This window comes from Archocentrus centrarchus, chromosome 4, assembly GCF_007364275.1.
Source record: "Archocentrus centrarchus isolate MPI-CPG fArcCen1 chromosome 4, fArcCen1, whole genome shotgun sequence".
NCBI lineage: Eukaryota > Metazoa > Chordata > Actinopteri > Cichliformes > Cichlidae > Archocentrus > Archocentrus centrarchus.
In genome coordinates this window covers 1329375-1347882 of record NC_044349.1, presented here as the reverse complement: position 1 = coordinate 1347882, position 18508 = coordinate 1329375, and the positions used below count along the sequence as shown (strand labels likewise).

The 18508-nt window shown below is 42.0% G+C and overlaps 1 protein-coding gene across 1 annotated transcript; it reads right to left on the bottom strand.

The window, feature by feature from the left end:
- Positions 1 to 916: 916 nt before the first annotated feature.
- LOC115779553 (protein shisa-like-2A) lies at positions 917 to 17725 on the bottom strand. The gene is made up of 3 exons (XM_030728278.1): positions 17544 to 17725; positions 7660 to 7796; positions 917 to 1160 (listed from the first exon to the last, which is right to left on the bottom strand). Exons 1-3 carry the CDS (start codon positions 17723 to 17725, stop codon positions 973 to 975), a joined length of 507 nt encoding a protein of 168 aa, XP_030584138.1. The 3' UTR covers positions 917 to 972.
- Between the last annotated feature and the right edge of the window lie 783 nt (positions 17726 to 18508).

Genomic DNA, 18508 nt, shown 5'->3' with positions numbered 1-18508 from the left:
GACGTCCGTGTGTAAACATCAGTGGACGCGCCAGGTTGGCTCTAATCCTGATAATTCAGAGACACTTTGGGTTCATTTAACCCGCAGCCGAATCCTCTCTTCACTCAGTGTTGCTTCACACTGTGCTCAGTGAGACAAGGGCACAAATAAATCAAACACACAGCATGTGGGCGCACTCAGGGCCCCCCACTGACTTAAACACATCAATTAGGTTTTTGTTTTCCCCCTCAGGGTCCATGTTGGGGTTACTTATTTGGAGAAGTCATTTTTCAGTTTGTATAAAACATTAAATGCGTGAACTGCCAGCCTCTGGACTTTGGTAAACTTTCTAGAGAATTAATCACTAATAAACATATTAGAAGTCAGATCATCTGAAGCCATTCACAACTGTGGATTTCAGATCATCTGTATTCAGTATTTGTCACCAAGTAAAGTCTTCCAAATACCCTTTTCTGCAGATTTGCCAACATGCTAATATTTAATAGTCCATGAAATAGAAGCCTATAATTGTGTTGGGGGTTTATTTGTTTGTTTTTTGGGGTATTGGCATTCCTTCAAGCAGACTATAAAGCCTTTTGGGACAGGAAGGAAAATAATGATTTTCAATCCGAGGTTTTGCTCTCTGTTGATTAAAAGGAACTAAAGAACGTCTGGGCTGCCACGTATCAAATAATTGATGTGACTCTCCAGACTAAAGGCAATATATGCAAAAAAGTTTAGCAATCAGACTCTCGTTTACGTCTTCAGCTACATTTTTAATCAGCAGAAACCTTCTGAGTTTTATAAGCAGGCCGTATTTTATTCAAAAAAAGTTTGTGATTTTGTTCTCTTGAATCAACCATAATGAAAGTGAATTATTCAGAGATCAAACTTCAGCTCAGCCCGGACTGTTATAATGCAGAAAAGTACAGAGGTGACAGCTCGGTTTAAATACAAAGGAAATTTAGCTGGTCGGAAAACAGAGAGCTCTGTCTAAGCAGGACCTTCCACATTGACGGACGTCACCGTAGCCATGAAACAACGCTGGAAAAGGCGGTCAGGGTCCGGCGGCTGGTTGTCGCAGTCCAGCCTGCCTCTCAGGAAGTGCTTCCTGAGGCCTTGGGGGCCGGGGGGGACGCTGCTGTGACTGAGCCCGGGAGCTTGTGGGCTGGATGTAGAACCTGGAAGACAGAAAATTCACGTGGAGACTCAGAGAGAGAAGGGTCATATTAGCTCCATTCATCATGAGAACACCAATGATAGCAGGAACGTGAATTCACAGATCATCAAGCTCACAGTTTCAGCTTGATGAGGTAACACTTCACATGTCTACAGTGTTGCATGGGTCCTGGCTTTTTTTCTCAAATAAACAACAACGACCAACATGATGATCATGTGGAGAGCCGTCATCGGTTAAACATCCATTTTCTTTCACTTATCGAATTCAGGGTCGCGGTGGTGCTGGAGCCTACCCAAACTGTCACAGGGCGAGAGGCAGGGTGCGACATCGTCTATCACAGGGCCAACACGCAGAGACACACAATCATTCACACTCATGTTTACACCTACAGGCAACTTAGAATCGCTAATAAAGCCAGAATGCATTTCTTTGGTCTGCAGGAAGAAGCCTGAGTACGTGGAGAGAGACCAAGCAGGGCGAACATGCAAACGTCACACAGAAGTGCAGTTTCTGTGTGGATGCTGCAGATTTAAAGGTGTGATTGGCTTTCTGTTTTACTTTGTTGGCACTAACAGCCATACATATTAGCCTACACACCATACCAGCAGCAGAACGGACTGGTTTGGGCTTCTTGTTGTACTGACCACTCAAAGTGCTTAAGACTATGAGCTGCATTTAACCATACAAACATGCACACAGGACCACACTTTAAGCTCTTTATCTGCCTCACATCCAGAAACTCCACACAGGAAAGCCTCAGCCAAGATTTAAACCTGGAACCTTCCTGCTGGGAAGGCTGTCCAAATATTTATGGCACAGTTCCAGCACTGGTCCCACATGCGGCGGTGCAGTGGCTGTCCTTATCGACTCACTGACAAAAGGCTTCTGGCTGGTACCTCATCAGGTTTTACTGCGCAGGGTTTGTGTGTTCTCCCTGTGCCTGTGCGGGTTCTCCGGGTACTCATGCTTCCTCCCACAGTCCAAACTCATGCATGTCAGGTTACCTGATGATTCTAAACTGACCACAGGTGTGAGTTAGAGAGAATAAAGCCAGCCCATTTCCAAAAGTCATACAATGGGTTTCACATGAATTACAAATTTGTGTTCCTGATGTGGCCCAGATATTACAACACACCTGCTGTTTGACCCATAAAAGGTGGACCTGTGGCCTTTGGGGTAACTACAATCATCATGAGTCAACACTGAAATCCAAAGAAAACTCCAACTATGTGACACAGCATGTGAAAATATGACCAAACTTCAGTGACCATAATTACCCTCAAAGCTGTGTCAAAAACACAAAAATCCATCACATCATACCTGGGGGGTGTGACCTGGCCAGCTTTATTAACCTGGTGACTTTCTGTCTTCAGCCTGTGGTGATAATGCTGTGTGGACTGTGATCAACTGAGTTTTTATGAATGTGCTGCTAGTGAGTATTTATCTATTTGCTCTGTTACTAATAATTCAAAGAACTGTTAGTGTGACATCTTCAAGTTACAAATTCATAGGACATAAACAAAGATGTGTTTTCACTAGGGATGGCACGATACCACTTTTTTATGTCCGATACCGATATTTTACATTTGGATATCGGCCGATACCGATATAAATCCGATATTTAAAATTGATCCAGGCATTTAAAAACATAAAAAGAAAAAAAAAAAAAAAAAGAAGTCAACAGTCTCTCACACAACAAAATCAAAGTCTTTTAGTTGTCTCACATACAAGACTAAGGACCAGGGCGGGCAGAGCTTTTTAGGCAGTGGCACCAAAGCTCTGGAACTGTTTACCACTCCAGCTCCATTTAGCTGACTCTGTGGCATCATTTAAAAAAATAGTTGAAAACTTTTCTGTTTAACCAGGCTTTCTGGTTTCTGACATTATTTTTATTCTTTTTCTTTTAATATGGTAATGTTATTATGTTTTTAACATAGTGTTTTCTGGAGGTGGAGGGGATGATATTGTGTTTTAATTATTGTACAGCGCTTTTCTGTCTGTGGAAAATGCTATATAAATGAACTTTACTTACAACAATAAATATCACCTGAATCCTGTTGCTTCTGTGTGAGAAGGTGATGCTTATGGCATGTTGCAAATTTCATTAGGGCTGCAACTATCGATTATTTTAGCAATTGTGTATTCTATTTATATTGATTACCCGAGTAACTGGATAAGAAATACTTTTTTTCATATTAACAGTTCATCTGCATATTTTAACTTCCGTACTGCAGTTTTTCCCTGTGTGAAACAAACAGGGTGGATGGAGCAGCTACAAAGTTCTCTTTTCTTCACTTACTGATCAGGTGGTTGATGAAGGACCTCCAGCTGTTTCCCAGTAAAGGTTTAATGGAGGTTGTTGGAGTTATGGTATAAATTCCATTCTGTTTATTATAACTTATCATATCTTCTGTTTTTATATTTTCTATAAGTTGTTTTATGTACATATGATACTGTTGTTTTTATGTTTGAAATGGGAACACGTGGTGACATTTCTTACAAAGGAAGTTGTAGTTACCTGCAGGCTGTTTCAAGCCTGCAGAGAACACATATAGGATACGTGTCTCGTATACGCCATGTTACATGCGCACATGTCACAGTATGCTTACGACCATATATGGTAAGGAAAAAGCCAAGAATGTTGTTTATTACATGCTGTAAACTGCGTTTGGTGTAACCCACGTGATCTTATTGTGAAAGTCCGAATAAAAGCGCTGCGCAGGAAGCAGTCCCTTAGGACAGATAACTTCCGCTCAGCCGCGAGCTGAGGTCAAGGAACGGATCTCTCCTCCTTGCGCAAGTTCAAAAGAGTTGTGTGTTTGTTCTCTGAGTTATTAAAATGATCTGAACCTATCAGAGGTTACAGGGGAAAAAAGCTTCTTTTGGACACTAGAAAAACATTTCCTTCTGCTCCATCTGAGCGCGCCGGCTCCGCCTCTTTCCGCTTGTGCAGACAGACTGCACGTAAATCAGCTGACTGCTGCTGTTGCATCATCAGTGTTCACGTGAAAACTAGGGGCTGCGTGAGCGCAATCTTGTAATGCTTTATATTTACAAGCATTCTCCTAAATACGTTTCTACTGCAGGCCTATAGTTAGTCACAAATCAGGGATTAAAGTATCAAAAATATTTTGACGGGGAAGGGGTTCTTCCGGTACCGGACGGTCACCAGTGCTAATAGCTGCGCTCGCTAGCAGTATGTCCGGGAGCTGAAGCAGAGAAAAAAATTACAGCTGATTCTCAGCACAGCGAGCACAACACACAAACAAGGCAGAGAGCGGTGGAGGCGGAAAAACATGTCAGCGATGATCGCTCAGTTTCAAAGGGAATCCGTTGCAGCGACGGAGGATCTGAGGGGGTTGTTTTCTAACTCCTGATCCACTCCATTCCAGTAGGTGGCGGTAATGCAGCTCTAAGCTGGTTTGGTCAACGCAAACCCACAAGAAGAAGAAGACGACTGAGCCCTGTAATGCAGTTAATGTGAGCGAAACGTTATTTAATGTATCGGATTATATTTTTTTATTTCTTTCCGATATCCAATCCAGTAATTTAGGCCAGTATCGGACCGATACCGATACTGAATATCGGATCGGCGCATCCCTAGTTTTCACATGACATAAAGTTAAAAAAAATATATATATTAGACTTCAGCCCAGCTTTACATGCTGTGAGAAATTAAATTAGCAGTAACTATTGGGAACATTTATTTCCCATCTCTCCCCTCAGTGTTAATCCTGTATGAATCCCTCTTTAAGCCTTCAATTAAACTTTGTGGTTGCTGTTATGAAAGCCTATATAGATATGGCTATAAAAGCATAAAGTGAGTGGACAGAATGGAGCTTGTGATAAACTTTTTGAGTACCCTGCACACCCACACCAGTGCTGTCAATTACTCTGGCAGATTGGACCTCTAGTGAAGTGGAAGATTGGAATTGCATGATGTCTCCAAACTCCATCGACCAATTACGAGCGGTGTCTAATAGATGCAACAGAGCCCACAGCGGGGTGAATAAGACAACAAATCGTAGATGTTCACACAGACCTGTCCAGAAATATAATGAGGCAACTTAAGTGAAAAAAAACACATTAAAGATATTTAATAATTTATATGCAAGGACAAAGAGCTAAAACGTGGGAGGCAGTGGATGTGCACTTCGTGTCTGCTTGTGGAATTAAAAGTAGGTTCACCTGGTGGAGAAAGTATTAGCACCAGAATATCTTTGTCTTAAATTCAGAACTTTTTTCTCTGTTGTTCTTTGTTTAGATTCAGCTTCTGACCTTAAATTCATTGCAGATGTGTAGCATTGATTTCTGAGCATGCACACAACCAAACCTTCAAAGGAATGGGACTGGTAATAAAATTCAAACTAAGGATCTGCGGAGTCTCTGGGCTCGAACCAGCAGACTGAGGGCCAGCTCCGTTCATCAGGCAGTCAGGATGCTTAACTCTCTGCCTGCTCTGCCCCCCTCCCTCCCTCTCTTACTGCCTTAACACACAAACTTTCACACTTTTTCACATACCATATTTCACACTGAATTTATTAAGAACTGGTTATTCTCTCAACTCAAGTTTATGTGCTCATTCAATTTACACTACTGTTTATAATTGCACTACTGTTACACGTACACTACTGTCTATACTACAATACCGTTTATAATAGCGTCAGCCTTAATGCACAGCACATGTCACTTTACTGTCAATATCAGGGTCTCCATATATATATATACTGTGTACATCTACTTTATTCATTGCATATGCAACTTATCTAGATATCAATGCCAGGACCGCTACACGTGGGTGTATATATATATATATATATATATACTTTTATATTTATACTGCTATAGTTTATATTTTACAGTTAGGGTGGTACCATATTTTTCTTTTTTATTTATTATGCTAATATTATTGGTTAGTTAAATGTTTACTGTTTATTGTTGCACCATGGGTCTGAGAGTAACGGAATTTCGATCCTGTGTATGTCCTGTACATATTGCAGATTCGACAATAAAGTTGACTTTGACTTTGACTTCACACCTGCCAGAACAACAACAGGGCTGAAACAGTGACAGACACGCCAACTCATTAAAAGTTTTCTTCTCTATTTTCACTATATTATAGATGTGCACATGGCACCAGGACACCCTAAGTCACTGGTCAATGATTGAATTTGTAATCTTATCATCAGATCTGCGGCTGTATGTTCTGGACACTCAGGTGAAGAGAGGAGCTGAGCTGGCAACTGATCACCTGGTGATGAATTGGATCAGGTGTTGGAGGAATCTGCTGGACAGACCTGGTGCACCTAAATGTATAGTGAGGGTGACACAGTCCATGAGATCTTCACTTCTCACCTCTGGCAGAACTTAGACAGCATTATGAGGGAGGCTGAGGACACTGAGTCTGAATGGATCATGTTCCACTGAGGAGTTCAAATTTGACAGATTTTTTTTTTAAATATACTGATTATTGGTTCTGACTATAGAAGGAAGGCTTTAAGTTGACCAAATACATTTAAGCTCACCAGTTACTTGAGTTGGGACTGTCCCAGCAGCTTCTAAATCTAATAAAACATGTTTCTGTCTAGGAGCGAAATGTGGCTCGTTAACCATTAATTATCTGTTCTGGTGCTGGACAGGTACTGAACAATGGGTTTATCAGAACTTTCCCTGAATGACAGCACAAGCTGCAAAAAATATTATTAAAGACAGCTGGGAGTATGAAGCACCGTGGTAAAGCTGTGAGCCACAAAAGCAAAACAATGATCTCAGCAATGCTCAAAAGCACTCTAGAGCTGCAAAACTGCAGTGATTGCATCCACTTCCACCTCCATACGAGTCTGCTATGACAACAAACATGATGACAAACTATACCAGCATCAGGCTGTTTCTGTTATTATATTGTGACTTGTTGCAATTTCTCAGATAGTCCAACTGAATGAAAAATAATGCTCTGAATTATCTTTCAAAACAGCTGTCCAAACACTCCCAGATTCAGTAACAGCTGCACAAATGTGAGGCACAGCAGAACAACCCTGGGTTTTACTGACACTTAAAATAACTCTTAGAGAAAGACAGAAATCCTCTGATTGCCCAAACACAAACTCGAGCCAAATCAAAACTAAACTGGAGACTCAAAACATGTCAAGAGTTATTAAACACCCATCGCTCTCAACCTGCTCCACAAAGTCTCAAAAACAGCTCCACCAATTTGGGTTTTTTTTTTTTCTTTCCCTCAAATTACTTCTTTGTAGTAGCCCACTCTAGAGGCTGACAGTAATAACAGTAGTTATTAAAATAGCACGAAAATGGCCTCAAACCAAATTAAGAAAGCTATGAACATTGTGCTAAGAGAAGATGCTAATATCTGCAGGAAAGTACTTCAGCATCTTTGGCTCGAATTTAATAAATATCAGAGACCCACTACTAAATAATTCAGGGTATTTTATTGATGTGTTAGCAGAAAGCTTCTGATATAGAGACAAAGCATCAGTCAGTACCTGGTGCTCGAAGTGGCAGCCCATTGTCCAGACCTCTGGGTTTGGTGGTGATGAACAAATAGCAGAGGACACACAGAGTGATGATGAAGGCAAGAAGAACCACAGCTGCTATCGAGAGACCCATGAGAGCTCCAAGACTAGAAGACACAACAAAGACACAGCAGGAGAAAATCTTCAGTTTACTGTCCAGCAGAGGGGAAATAATAAAGCTGATGGTTAGAAACGTGCAGGGGGTGGACGGGATCAGGCTGCAAATTTGACCTCATCCAAGTCCACCCAGTTCATACAAAATACCAGACTGCTTATTTTGTCTGCTAGTTCTACTTGTCAATGTTCCAGACTGGTTATAAATTTGTCCACTGTTCTCATCTGGGATGAAAGTTATCCACAATACAAACTCCTAAACCGATGTTGTTTGAGTCAGATGAGGTGTAGAGGGGACACGGATCATTTCTAGGAGCTCCACTGCACAGCGCAAACCACTAATTTCTTCAAGATGTCAGTATAGAGCCTTTTGAAGCAATGCTCCTGTTTCACCAAAAGTTACACAATTCTTTAATATTTAAAGCACAATATTTAGCAGTGGCTGTTCTTTTTAATTCTCCCCTTCTCTGCTCCACTTCTCCATAGATATTATTGGTATTATAGGAAAAGCAGACAGTAATTTTTTACACTCATTCCTACTTCCTATCACTGCATTTTAAACACTTGATATTTTACATTCACACTGACAAGTATGGATACATGCAGTACACTTAAAGCGACTCAGGCTCAGAGGTCATTATTTTAGCTATGGAGGTGGAGGAGGAGGAGGAGGATCAGTGTCCAGTGTTGATGGGAAGCCAGCAGCAGGAGATTATCGGGCTTGATGTTACATGTGTCGTGGTTTTGTTGTTAAATTTGGTTTTATATGTGCGGTCAGAGTCTTGGAAGTTTTTAAACAATCATTTAAACAAATTGTTTTAAAACTGATGGAATTACAAATGCAGAAAACGACCATCAGAATTTGATCCACCATCTGGAACGTTGGCAACTTTTTCCCAGTTTTCAGTATGAAAATGATCCCAAGCACCCTGTCAATGCAGTAAATGTATACATGGATAGAAAAACACATCAGGGGGCACCCAGGAGACATCCTTTTCAGATGCCAAAACCACCTCAACTGCCTCCTTTCGATGTGGAGGAGCAGCAGCTCTGCTCTGAGCCCCTCAAAAAATGACTGCACTCTTTACCCCATCTCTAAGGTGGAGGCCAGCCACTCTTTAGGGAAATCTCATTTCCATCGCTTGTATCTATGACCTCATTCTTACGGTCACTACCCAAAACTTGTGATCATAGGTGAGGGTAGGGACGTAGACAGCTTCACTTTTACACATTCACACTTGGCTATGAACCACTGCAGCACGAGCTGGAGGCCATCACCTGATGAAGCCAACAGGACCACATCATCTGCAAAAAGCAGAGATGAGATTCTGAGGCAACCAAGGCAGAAGCCTTCTGCCACTTGGCTATGCCTAGAAATTTTGTCCATAAAAATTATGAACAGAATTGGTGACAAAGGGCAACCCTGGCGAAGTCCAACGCCCACCAGTAATTCTTCTTCTTCAGCAGAAAGAAAATGTGCAGCCTCCCTCTGAATGTCATGTATCGTCTGTGTGGCAGACAGGAAGGAGGACCCCAAATGCAGGACACGTCAGGCACAGGTAAAAAGTAACTCTTCTTTTATTTTTAGGTGTTTAACAAAAAGGCCAAACTAGCAGAGCTAGTGGAAAAATACAGAGCAAAAATACGAAGGCGGAACAAGACACACAGCGGGAGATGAATACGGGACCACCATGCGACAACAGGCACTGGAAACACGAGACTTAAATACACAGGAGGGCTAATGAGGGAGGTGGAAACAGGTGGTAACACAGGTGACGCTGATAATACTGACTAGACCAGGAAAAGCAAAACTAAACACAAGAGACCGGGACTGGACGACTATCAAAATAAAACAGGAAGTAAGACGATGGAACAGAGACGCAGACCTGACACAGAATACAGAGAGAACACCAGGGACTAGAAATAACAATTAACCTCACCACCAAAAGAAACCCAAAACAGAACAGACAAGATGAAGCCAAACAACACCACGCGGGGTCCAAAGGACCCCAGACCATGACACTGAATGCTGTTGAAATTCTGCTGGAAGTGCAAGTTGAAGATATGATGGATTGGGGCCTCTACCAGGTGTTCCCAGTGCACCCTCACTGTATGTTTAGGTGTGCCAGGTCTGTCCAGCATCCTCCTCCACCACCCAATCCAAATTATCACCAGGTGGTTATCAGTTTACTGCTCAGCACCCCACCCAGCAACTCCAAGAAGACTGGGTAGTCTAAAATGTAATTCGGCACATAGCACAAAATGACAGTTAGGACCCGTTCCCTGGCCCGAAGGCACAGGGAAGCAACCCTCTGATCCGTTGGCAAAATCTCCAGTGCACAGGCAGCAAGTCAAAGGGATACAAGGATACCCACCCAAGCCCACTGCTTCTCCCCGAGGGCAACTCCAGACTGGAACAGAGTCTAACCCCTCTCCAGGATACTGGTTTCAGAGCCCAGACTGCACATTGAGGTGAGCCCGACTAATTCTAGCCAGTATCTCTCAACCTCACACTAGCTCACGCTCCTTTCCCACCAGAGGTGACGTTACATGTCCCAGTAGCCAGCCTCAATAGCTGGGGATTGGTCTGCCAAGGCCTCCTTGACAGCGACCCAACACAAACTGCACCCAGCCCTACAGGAGCACAAGCCCATGTCTCCTCTTCAGGCTGCAACCTGCCAGCCCCCCAAGCGTAACCAGATGCTCTCCCTCAAGCCCCCTCCCCAGGCGTGGCTCCAGGGTGGGGCATGGGGTAAACTGTTCCCTTTATCCTCCTCTTATAAGGGTCATCGAAATCGCTCTTTGTCTGACCCCTCTGACCCGTTTGCCTTAGGAGACCCTACTAGCCCCTGGGATCACATGAACTAGATCGGGGTCGGCAACCTTTAACACTCAAAGAGCCATTTGGACCTGGTTTCCACGGAAAAGAAAACACAGAGCCACAAATACTGCCGGTAGCCGCTACCGGCTTTCAAGAGCGACGCATATACGGACAGATGAAAAAAAAAATTGTTTTAATATTTCAAGATCACAATAATATTCCAAGTTAGAACTACAACAAAAAAAACCGAACTAACAAAAATAGGGCCAAGCCACACAGAGCTGCAGCATGAGGATGAAAGAGCCGCATACGGCTCCGGAGCCGCGGGTTGCCGACCCCTGAACTAGATAAACTGTTATTTTTATTAAAAAAAAAACCCAATAAACAAAAACACTTTCAGGGATTAAAATATTAAGTTGACTAAACATCCATTGAACTGTTTACATAAGCTTTTATAATCAAATACTGAACCTTGATTCATCAAATATTGGTGATTTACTTTAACTGACAGTAAATTAACAAAAGTAAAATGTCTGACTTTGGAAAATGTATTTCTAATAAGATGGATGACCTGAAAGTCTAAACATAAAAATTAGGTTCAGAATAAATTTTTATCCACCCAAGATGGAAAAAAAAGGCTGTTGATCCATGACATCCTTGGTGTATTAGTCTGCTACATTATACTTGCATGCCATGTTCCTACTAACTCTCATAATACACAGCAGTTATTGTCTCATATTTATATGATGGTAATATGATGGTAAGTTGTGATTATCCATTTTTTCCAGCGCTGGGCACACAGCATGTCCCTGCTTCAGGTAGCATGAATGAATCAGCTCACCTGCTCACTTCAGTGGTATGCTCCATATTCATCCACTGGTGGACGGGCACGTCCTGCCACTATGTTTCATTCTCACTGAGAAAATCAATTTTTTCACTTTTTCTTTTCTATTTTTGCTCTACTTCCAGTGATGCAGGAGATTTTACTTAATGGATGCAGTGTTTTTCTTTTTTCCCTTCTTCTTAATGCTTCCTGTTAAGGATAGTTCAAAGATGTGCAGCCTCTGCTCATGTACACTCTTTCACATGATTAAAAAGCTGGAGGTGTAAGGCGGTGATTCAGCATCTCAAGCCTACAGCAGCGTTAGTATCAGCACCACAACCAAAACCAGCTATGATGTCACTAAGTAATTATAATCTTCTATTCAAAACAAGACAGTGAAAGTTGGCATGGGTTGGCTTTTACTTTAAGAGTCTACAGTAATTCTGACCTTATAGCTCATGAAAAGGAAAATTATTAGAGTATTCCCTAAGATCAATCAAGCCTTTACAATACAAAAATGTCCAACATCTGAAAAACATGTTCATTTATACACTTTACATTAGACATGGAGGGCATGGAGATCGGCGGCCAGCTTGTGGCACTGCCGGGGCGTTACTGAAGCCCAGGTTGCTTTGATGGTGGCTTTCAGCAGGTCTGTATTTGTGGGTCGGGTGTTTCTCATCTTCCTACTGACAATACCCCACAGAGGATCGACAGGGTTCAGGTGAGGCTAGTTGGCTGGCCGAGCACAAGCACAGTAATAACACGGTCAGCATGGCCGGAAACTTCAAACGCCTTGGATTCTGTGCCTCTCCTCTCTTCTTCCTGACTCTAGGACTCCAATTTAACTCAGTTTACGTTCATGTGAAGAAAGGACTTTAGGCCTTTTCTCCTTAGCACAGGTAAGACGTTGTCTCTTCACGTAACAGTTGTAGCACAGCTGTGCTTGGCAGCTCGTGATGCTCTGACACCAACCTCAGTCCACTCCTTCAGAAACTCGTCCAAGTTCTTGAATAGATTTTTTCTTGTGGTCCTCGCAAGGCTGCAGCCCTCACTGCTGCTTTTGTACCTTTGCCTACAAACTTTCCATGAATATATGTCTCAATACAGCACTCTATAAACTCTATAAACTCTGCAAACTCTGCAAAGCAAACTTTCTGAGGCTTACCCTCCCTGTGGAGGTTGTTAATGATCATTAAATTAAATATTAGTATTATATTCTAATATTAATATTAGAATATATATATATTAGATTATATATATTATATATATATATATATATATATATATATATTTTTTTTTTTTTGGATTGCACTGTAATGAGATCAGCATACGTGCAATTACTCTGAAGACTCAGACACACAGCTCTGCCTGTCCACAGAAGCCCCACCCAGCTGCTGTCCAAACTTTCTGTTCGTGAGGGGCAGCCAATCAGAAGAAAGCTGTCTTAAAGGGGGAGGAGCTAAAATGGCTCATTTCAAACATCTGCACCGAAGATAAGTTTAAGATAAATAAGGATTAAAGAAAAGTGACTAATGTTAGTCTACTCTAGAAGAGTTCAAGAATGAACATATGGAGTTAGAAATTAGCACCATAGGTCCCGTAACATTGTGCTTTTATTTTACCTTAGTATGCCAGTGTTATGGTAAATGGACTGGTATATAGCACTTCTCTTCTCTACTCTACTCGAGAACTCCTAACTTGTGTAGTTAGGAAAGAAACATCACACAACCGATCCGTGGTCAAAATGTACTCGAAATATAATGATATGACTGGGCACGGCTACGTGAACTCAATGCATGCGTTCACATTTGGACACCTTATCTGCCCACCTATCACAAGTGCAGAGACTCTAGATGTAAATCACCACTGTAAGATGGCAGTGACAGTTTCTTTGATATTTTGACTTGATTTTGTACAGTACAGAAAAGGAGAGACACACCTTATATATTTATGTCCCCGAGTTAAACAGAGTTTCCATGCAGTCAAATTAAAAAAAAAAAGATGACTTTTCTTTTCTAGTATAGTGTAACTTAAAAACATTTCAAGTTACACTATACTGCCAAATGTATTCACTCACCATCCAAATCACTGAATTCAGGTGTTCCAGTCACTTCCACAGGTGTATAAACCAGCACCTAGGCATGCAGACTGCTTCTACAAACATCAGTGAAAGAATGGGTCGCTCTCAGGAGCTCAGTGAGTTCCAGCGTGGTACCGTGATAGGATGATACCTGTGCAACAAGTCCAGTCACTGCTTAATATTCCACAGTCAGCTGTTAGTGGGATTATAACAAAGTGGAAGCGATTGGGAACGACAGCAGCTCAGCCATGAAGTGGTAGGCCACGTAAAAGGATGCTGAGGGTCATAGTGCACAGAGGTCACCAACTTTCTGCAGTCAGTCACTACAGACCATCAAGCTTCATGTGACCTTCAGATCAGCTCAAGAACAGTGAGAGCTTCATGGATGGGTTTCCATGGCAGCTGCATCCAAGCCTTCCATCACCAAGCTCAATACAAAGCGTTGATGCAGTGGTGTAAAGCACGCCGCCACTGGACTCTAGAGCAGTGGAGACGTGTTCTCTGGAGGGATGAATCACACTTCTCAATCTGCCAATCAGATGGAGGAGTCTGGGTTTGGTGGTTGCCAGGGGAACGGTACCTGTCTGACTGCATTGTGTAAAGTTTGGTGGAGGGGGGGTTATGGTGTGGGGGTGTGTTTCAGGAGTTGGGCTCGGCCCCTTAGTTCCAGTGAAAGGAACTCTGAATGCTTCAGCAGACCAAGATATTTGGGACAATCTGATGCTCCAGCTCTGTGGGAACAGTTTGGGGATGGCCCCTTCCTGTTCCAACATGACTGCACACCAGTGCACAAAGCAGCCCCATAAAGACATGGATGAGCCAGTTTGGTGTGGAAGAACTTGACTGGCCTGCACAGAGTCCTGACCTCAGCCTGATAGAACACCTTTGGGATGGATTAGAGTGGAGACTGTGAGCCAGGCCTTCTCTCCAACATCAGTGTCTGACCTCACAGATGTGCTTCTGGAAGAATGGTCAGAAATTCCCATAAACACTCCTAAACCTGTGGAAAGACTTCCCAGAAGAGCTGAAGCTGTTACAGCTGCAGAGGGTGGACCCACATCATATTAAAGCCTCTGGATTAAGAATGGATGTTACTCAGGTTCATGTGAAGGCAGACGAGTAAATATTGTTGGTAATATAATCTTTGGATCTACCCTTTGGAAACTGAGAAGGCACCTGTCATTTGGAATAATGATTTGTACAGTACACTTACAGTAAAATAACACAATATTTAATCAGTTGCATTGTAAGGAATATACCAGTATAATTTACGAGGTTGTGAATAATCCCACTTATCGTGTTCTGCTGCTGCAGGCAGAATAACAGAACTAATGAAAATCACAATGTTTCCTAATTAAAAATTTTGCTTTAGATAGATAGATAGATAGATAGATAGATAGATAGATAGATAGATAGATAGATAGATAGATAGATAGATAGATAGATAGATAGATAGATAGATAGATAGATAGATAGATAGATAGATAGATAGATAGATAGATAGATAGATAGATAGATAGATACTTTATTGAAGGGAAATTATTATGTTACAGCAGCAAGAAAATAGTGCAATCTACAATAAATAGAGGCCCAGAGTGCAAAACTATACATATACAACAGTGATTAAAACAAAATAAATAAAATATATAAATGTAGGTAAAGAATAGTAATACTAAGACTGACGTTGTGCATTTATAAATAATTTACTTAGAATACATGATATAGATAGAGTGTACTTGAAGTAAAACCACAGAATAGAAACCTGATTCTTCTTCTTTTTTCTCCCCCTCACACTAAATGCACATTTATTACACACTCAAAGGAAGGAACAAGATGTCCAAAATATTCTTGTGTTGCCAGAAATATTCAAATCAACATGTCATATTCAAATATGAGCAGCACAGCATGCGAGTCATGCTCTCTGTTTCCTGCATGATGATACAATTCTCACTTAATGCATATGCTGTACCTTAAAAGTAGTAAAGCACCACAGTCCTGAAGCACTGCAGTGTTTCACTCAAATTCTTATTACATATAATGACACATAATGGTGCAGAGTGGCCATAGGCTGCCCACTGCAGGCTAATCTCACTGACCTTAACTCCCACAGACATGAAAGCAAGGATGTACCGTACACATACACGTGTGCTCAGATTTTTGTAACATTGTTGTGCAGCACTGTGATGCTTTGCCAAGGTTTAGATAAATGAACTGAATCCCCCCACATTTGAACAACAGAGGATAATGTAATATTTTACTGTCACATAAATAAAAAAGAAAGTAGAAAAAATAATAATATGTATATAAAAGATTAACATTAAGTGCCTTAAACATTCCCGGCCAGCAGGGGGTAACTCCTTCTTTACGACTGCATAAAGAAGTCTGCTGTACAGAAGTCTACAGGAAAACAGCCCCTGCATCCCCATCTATGACTTCAGTAAACACTTTCCTGATAAGATTATGAGCTCTATCATTAATGTCAAGACTTACTGAATACAACATGAGGCTCATTCTGTAAATGATGGTCCCCATTAGAGTCAGAAAGGACAATAAAACAGGGTGAACCGGCCCCTCGCTAATCATATTTCAAAGATGGCGGTGGTGTTAATGTTCAAGTCAAAGCTTTAAAATGGGAACCACTAACCAATGGGCGACATCATGGTGGCTATGTCATTTTTTTTTTTTGTGTGTGTGTGATGTGACAAGAGGACATACGAAACAAAGATGGAAGATTTGAAATGAAAGATATCACCTTTTACTTGTCAAAGAAAAAAGCCCCAAAACATACAAAACCAAACAACACAAAGCAGAACTCAAGAGACCTGAAGAGCTGAAGCACTGAGTGCAGCTGATGACCTGACAAATGCACACAAACACAGGGAGGCTGATGCAAAAGGAGGCACAGGTGGAGCAATCAGGGGGAGGACAGACCGTCACAAAGGAAGGAAGACAGCAGCATGAGGTTAAAACACGAGACACGCAAGAAACTGCAGGAAGGCAAGAAAACAATGAGGTCACTGTGCAAATAATAATAATAAGAATGAATAACAACATCAAAAAATGAACCAACACTTAAATACAAAAGAAATACAGGCAAACATGACAGTTTGTTTAAGTGGGGCATGGGCTGAACTGCCAGCTGTCCACAGCTGGAAATGCTTCGGGAAACTGGGTATGACTGTTACTGTTTGAGGCTGGCTGCATTTAACATAAAGCACCTGTTTTGCTCTGAGGTCAGTCTCCATGTCATGTTGTGGCTTCTGAGTCAAATTGCAATTAACACAAAGAAATGACTAAATTATATGATAAACCTGGGAGGGCGTTTTTTTTTTTGTTTTGAATCACAGAGCATCACATCAAACACCGTGGGGTCCTTGAGCAAAACAAATAACCTCAACACTGTTTCAGAAGTTCAATCAAATCGATTTGAGCTGTACATTAAAGCACATATCAATCAAAATGGATGTAATTGTTTGTTTTCAGTATTTCACATAACCTAACAGATGCAGATCATAAAGGTTAAAGACTTAAGGACCTTTCAGAGTTCTTACAGTATTAAGTGTGCAGTGTAATGTCTGCATGCTTGAGAGTCATTCATTTATTCTTTTTATTATTTGTTTGCTTGAATAATTTCCACATTTTCTCCTGCACTCCTGTACTGCTGTTAAAAGATTCACTGAAATACGCCTCTGAATTTCTGCGCTATTAAATTATTGTAAAGGTCATCCGTGTTCTGCCTCAAAACTCCCCCCTGGTCTGTATGTCTCTGATTATGACAGCCAATTACCACGATTGGAGTTAACCAGCGAAGAGACGCAAAATGCCATCAACAGGTTGGCTTTGGAACACAAAGCGGTGATAGAAACACACAATAATGCGCCTTTCAGCGCCCGCGAGCATTCAGCTGAAGCCTTCACATCTCCGTGTGCTGAACAGCAGCGCTGCGCTCTGAGCTCGCCTGCTTACATCAATGTAATTTATCATCTGTAAGTGGGGAGTTCACCCCCTCTTACCTCAACCACCACATGTATCCATACTCGTAGGGGAAAAAGCTGTTGGGGTCATCGCAGCAGTACTTCAAGTCACTGAACCCGCAGCAGTAAAGCGCCATGGGGTCACCGTCCGCTTTCGGACACGTGAAGTTCTCCACGAGCACGTTTTCTTCGGTGTAGTAACTTTCGCAGTCCGAACTCATGTCAGACGTAAACTGCCCGCACTCGGAGAGCCAGACGTGCGCTGGTTAAAACCCGGTCTCATTCCGTCCATTTCCCACTGCCGCAACTTCTCATCACTGTCAAACATCCAGGAGCTCCACTGCACTCCCACCCCCTCTCCTCCTTTCCCACACTGTCGTCATATAATACAGTCTATTCCCAATCAGTGCTATCTGAAACTAACCCATGCCAATGACCAGCTGTATCACTTCAACGATAAAACCGGGCGTCCAAACGCTCCCCTGCAGATTTACCTCATGAAGGTGCGGCGGTGCATTACGGACGCAGACTGCTGTTTACTAACAAATGAAGGCAATTCAAAGCTGAGCAGCTCTCGTGAAACCCGCTGCTCGGCACAGGTGACGGTCAGGTGCGTTGCAAATGCACGTTTGTTATCTTGTTACCACCAGACGTACCTGTGCTGCACTTTGTGGGAGCAGAAAGGATCCTTTGACGCACCCTTTAGAGGATGTGGCAGTCACGGATAAGCTCCTTCTTAGGGCTCTCCTGGTCTGGAAACACCGAATGGGAACATTTTTATTCAAATGGACCCAATATTTTATCTTTTTTATACGAAAGTACAGTCAAATCACGACACCAATTCACTTTTGTGTTAAAGTCACTAAGGTCACCGTGTTTCCTCTGCGTAATAATGCGTAATTTTATCTACCAGTTTGCCTTTTTCATGTCATCCTTTAAAATGAAAATGGTGCGGGTTGTCATGTATTTTCAAAGTTGTCGGTCAGATTGGAGCTGGAAAAAGT

Coding starts and splice junctions, on each gene's coding strand:
- LOC115779553 (XM_030728278.1), bottom strand. CDS start 17,725: ATGAGTTCGGACTGCGAAAGTTACTACACCGAAGAAAACGTGCTCGTG. Junction 7,797..17,543: donor GGATACATGTGGTGGTTGAG/GTAAGAGGGGGT, acceptor TGTGTCTTCTAG/TCTTGGAGCTCTCATGGGTC. Junction 1,161..7,659: donor GCTGCCACTTCGAGCACCAG/GTACTGACTGAT, acceptor TCTGTCTTCCAG/GTTCTACATCCAGCCCACAA.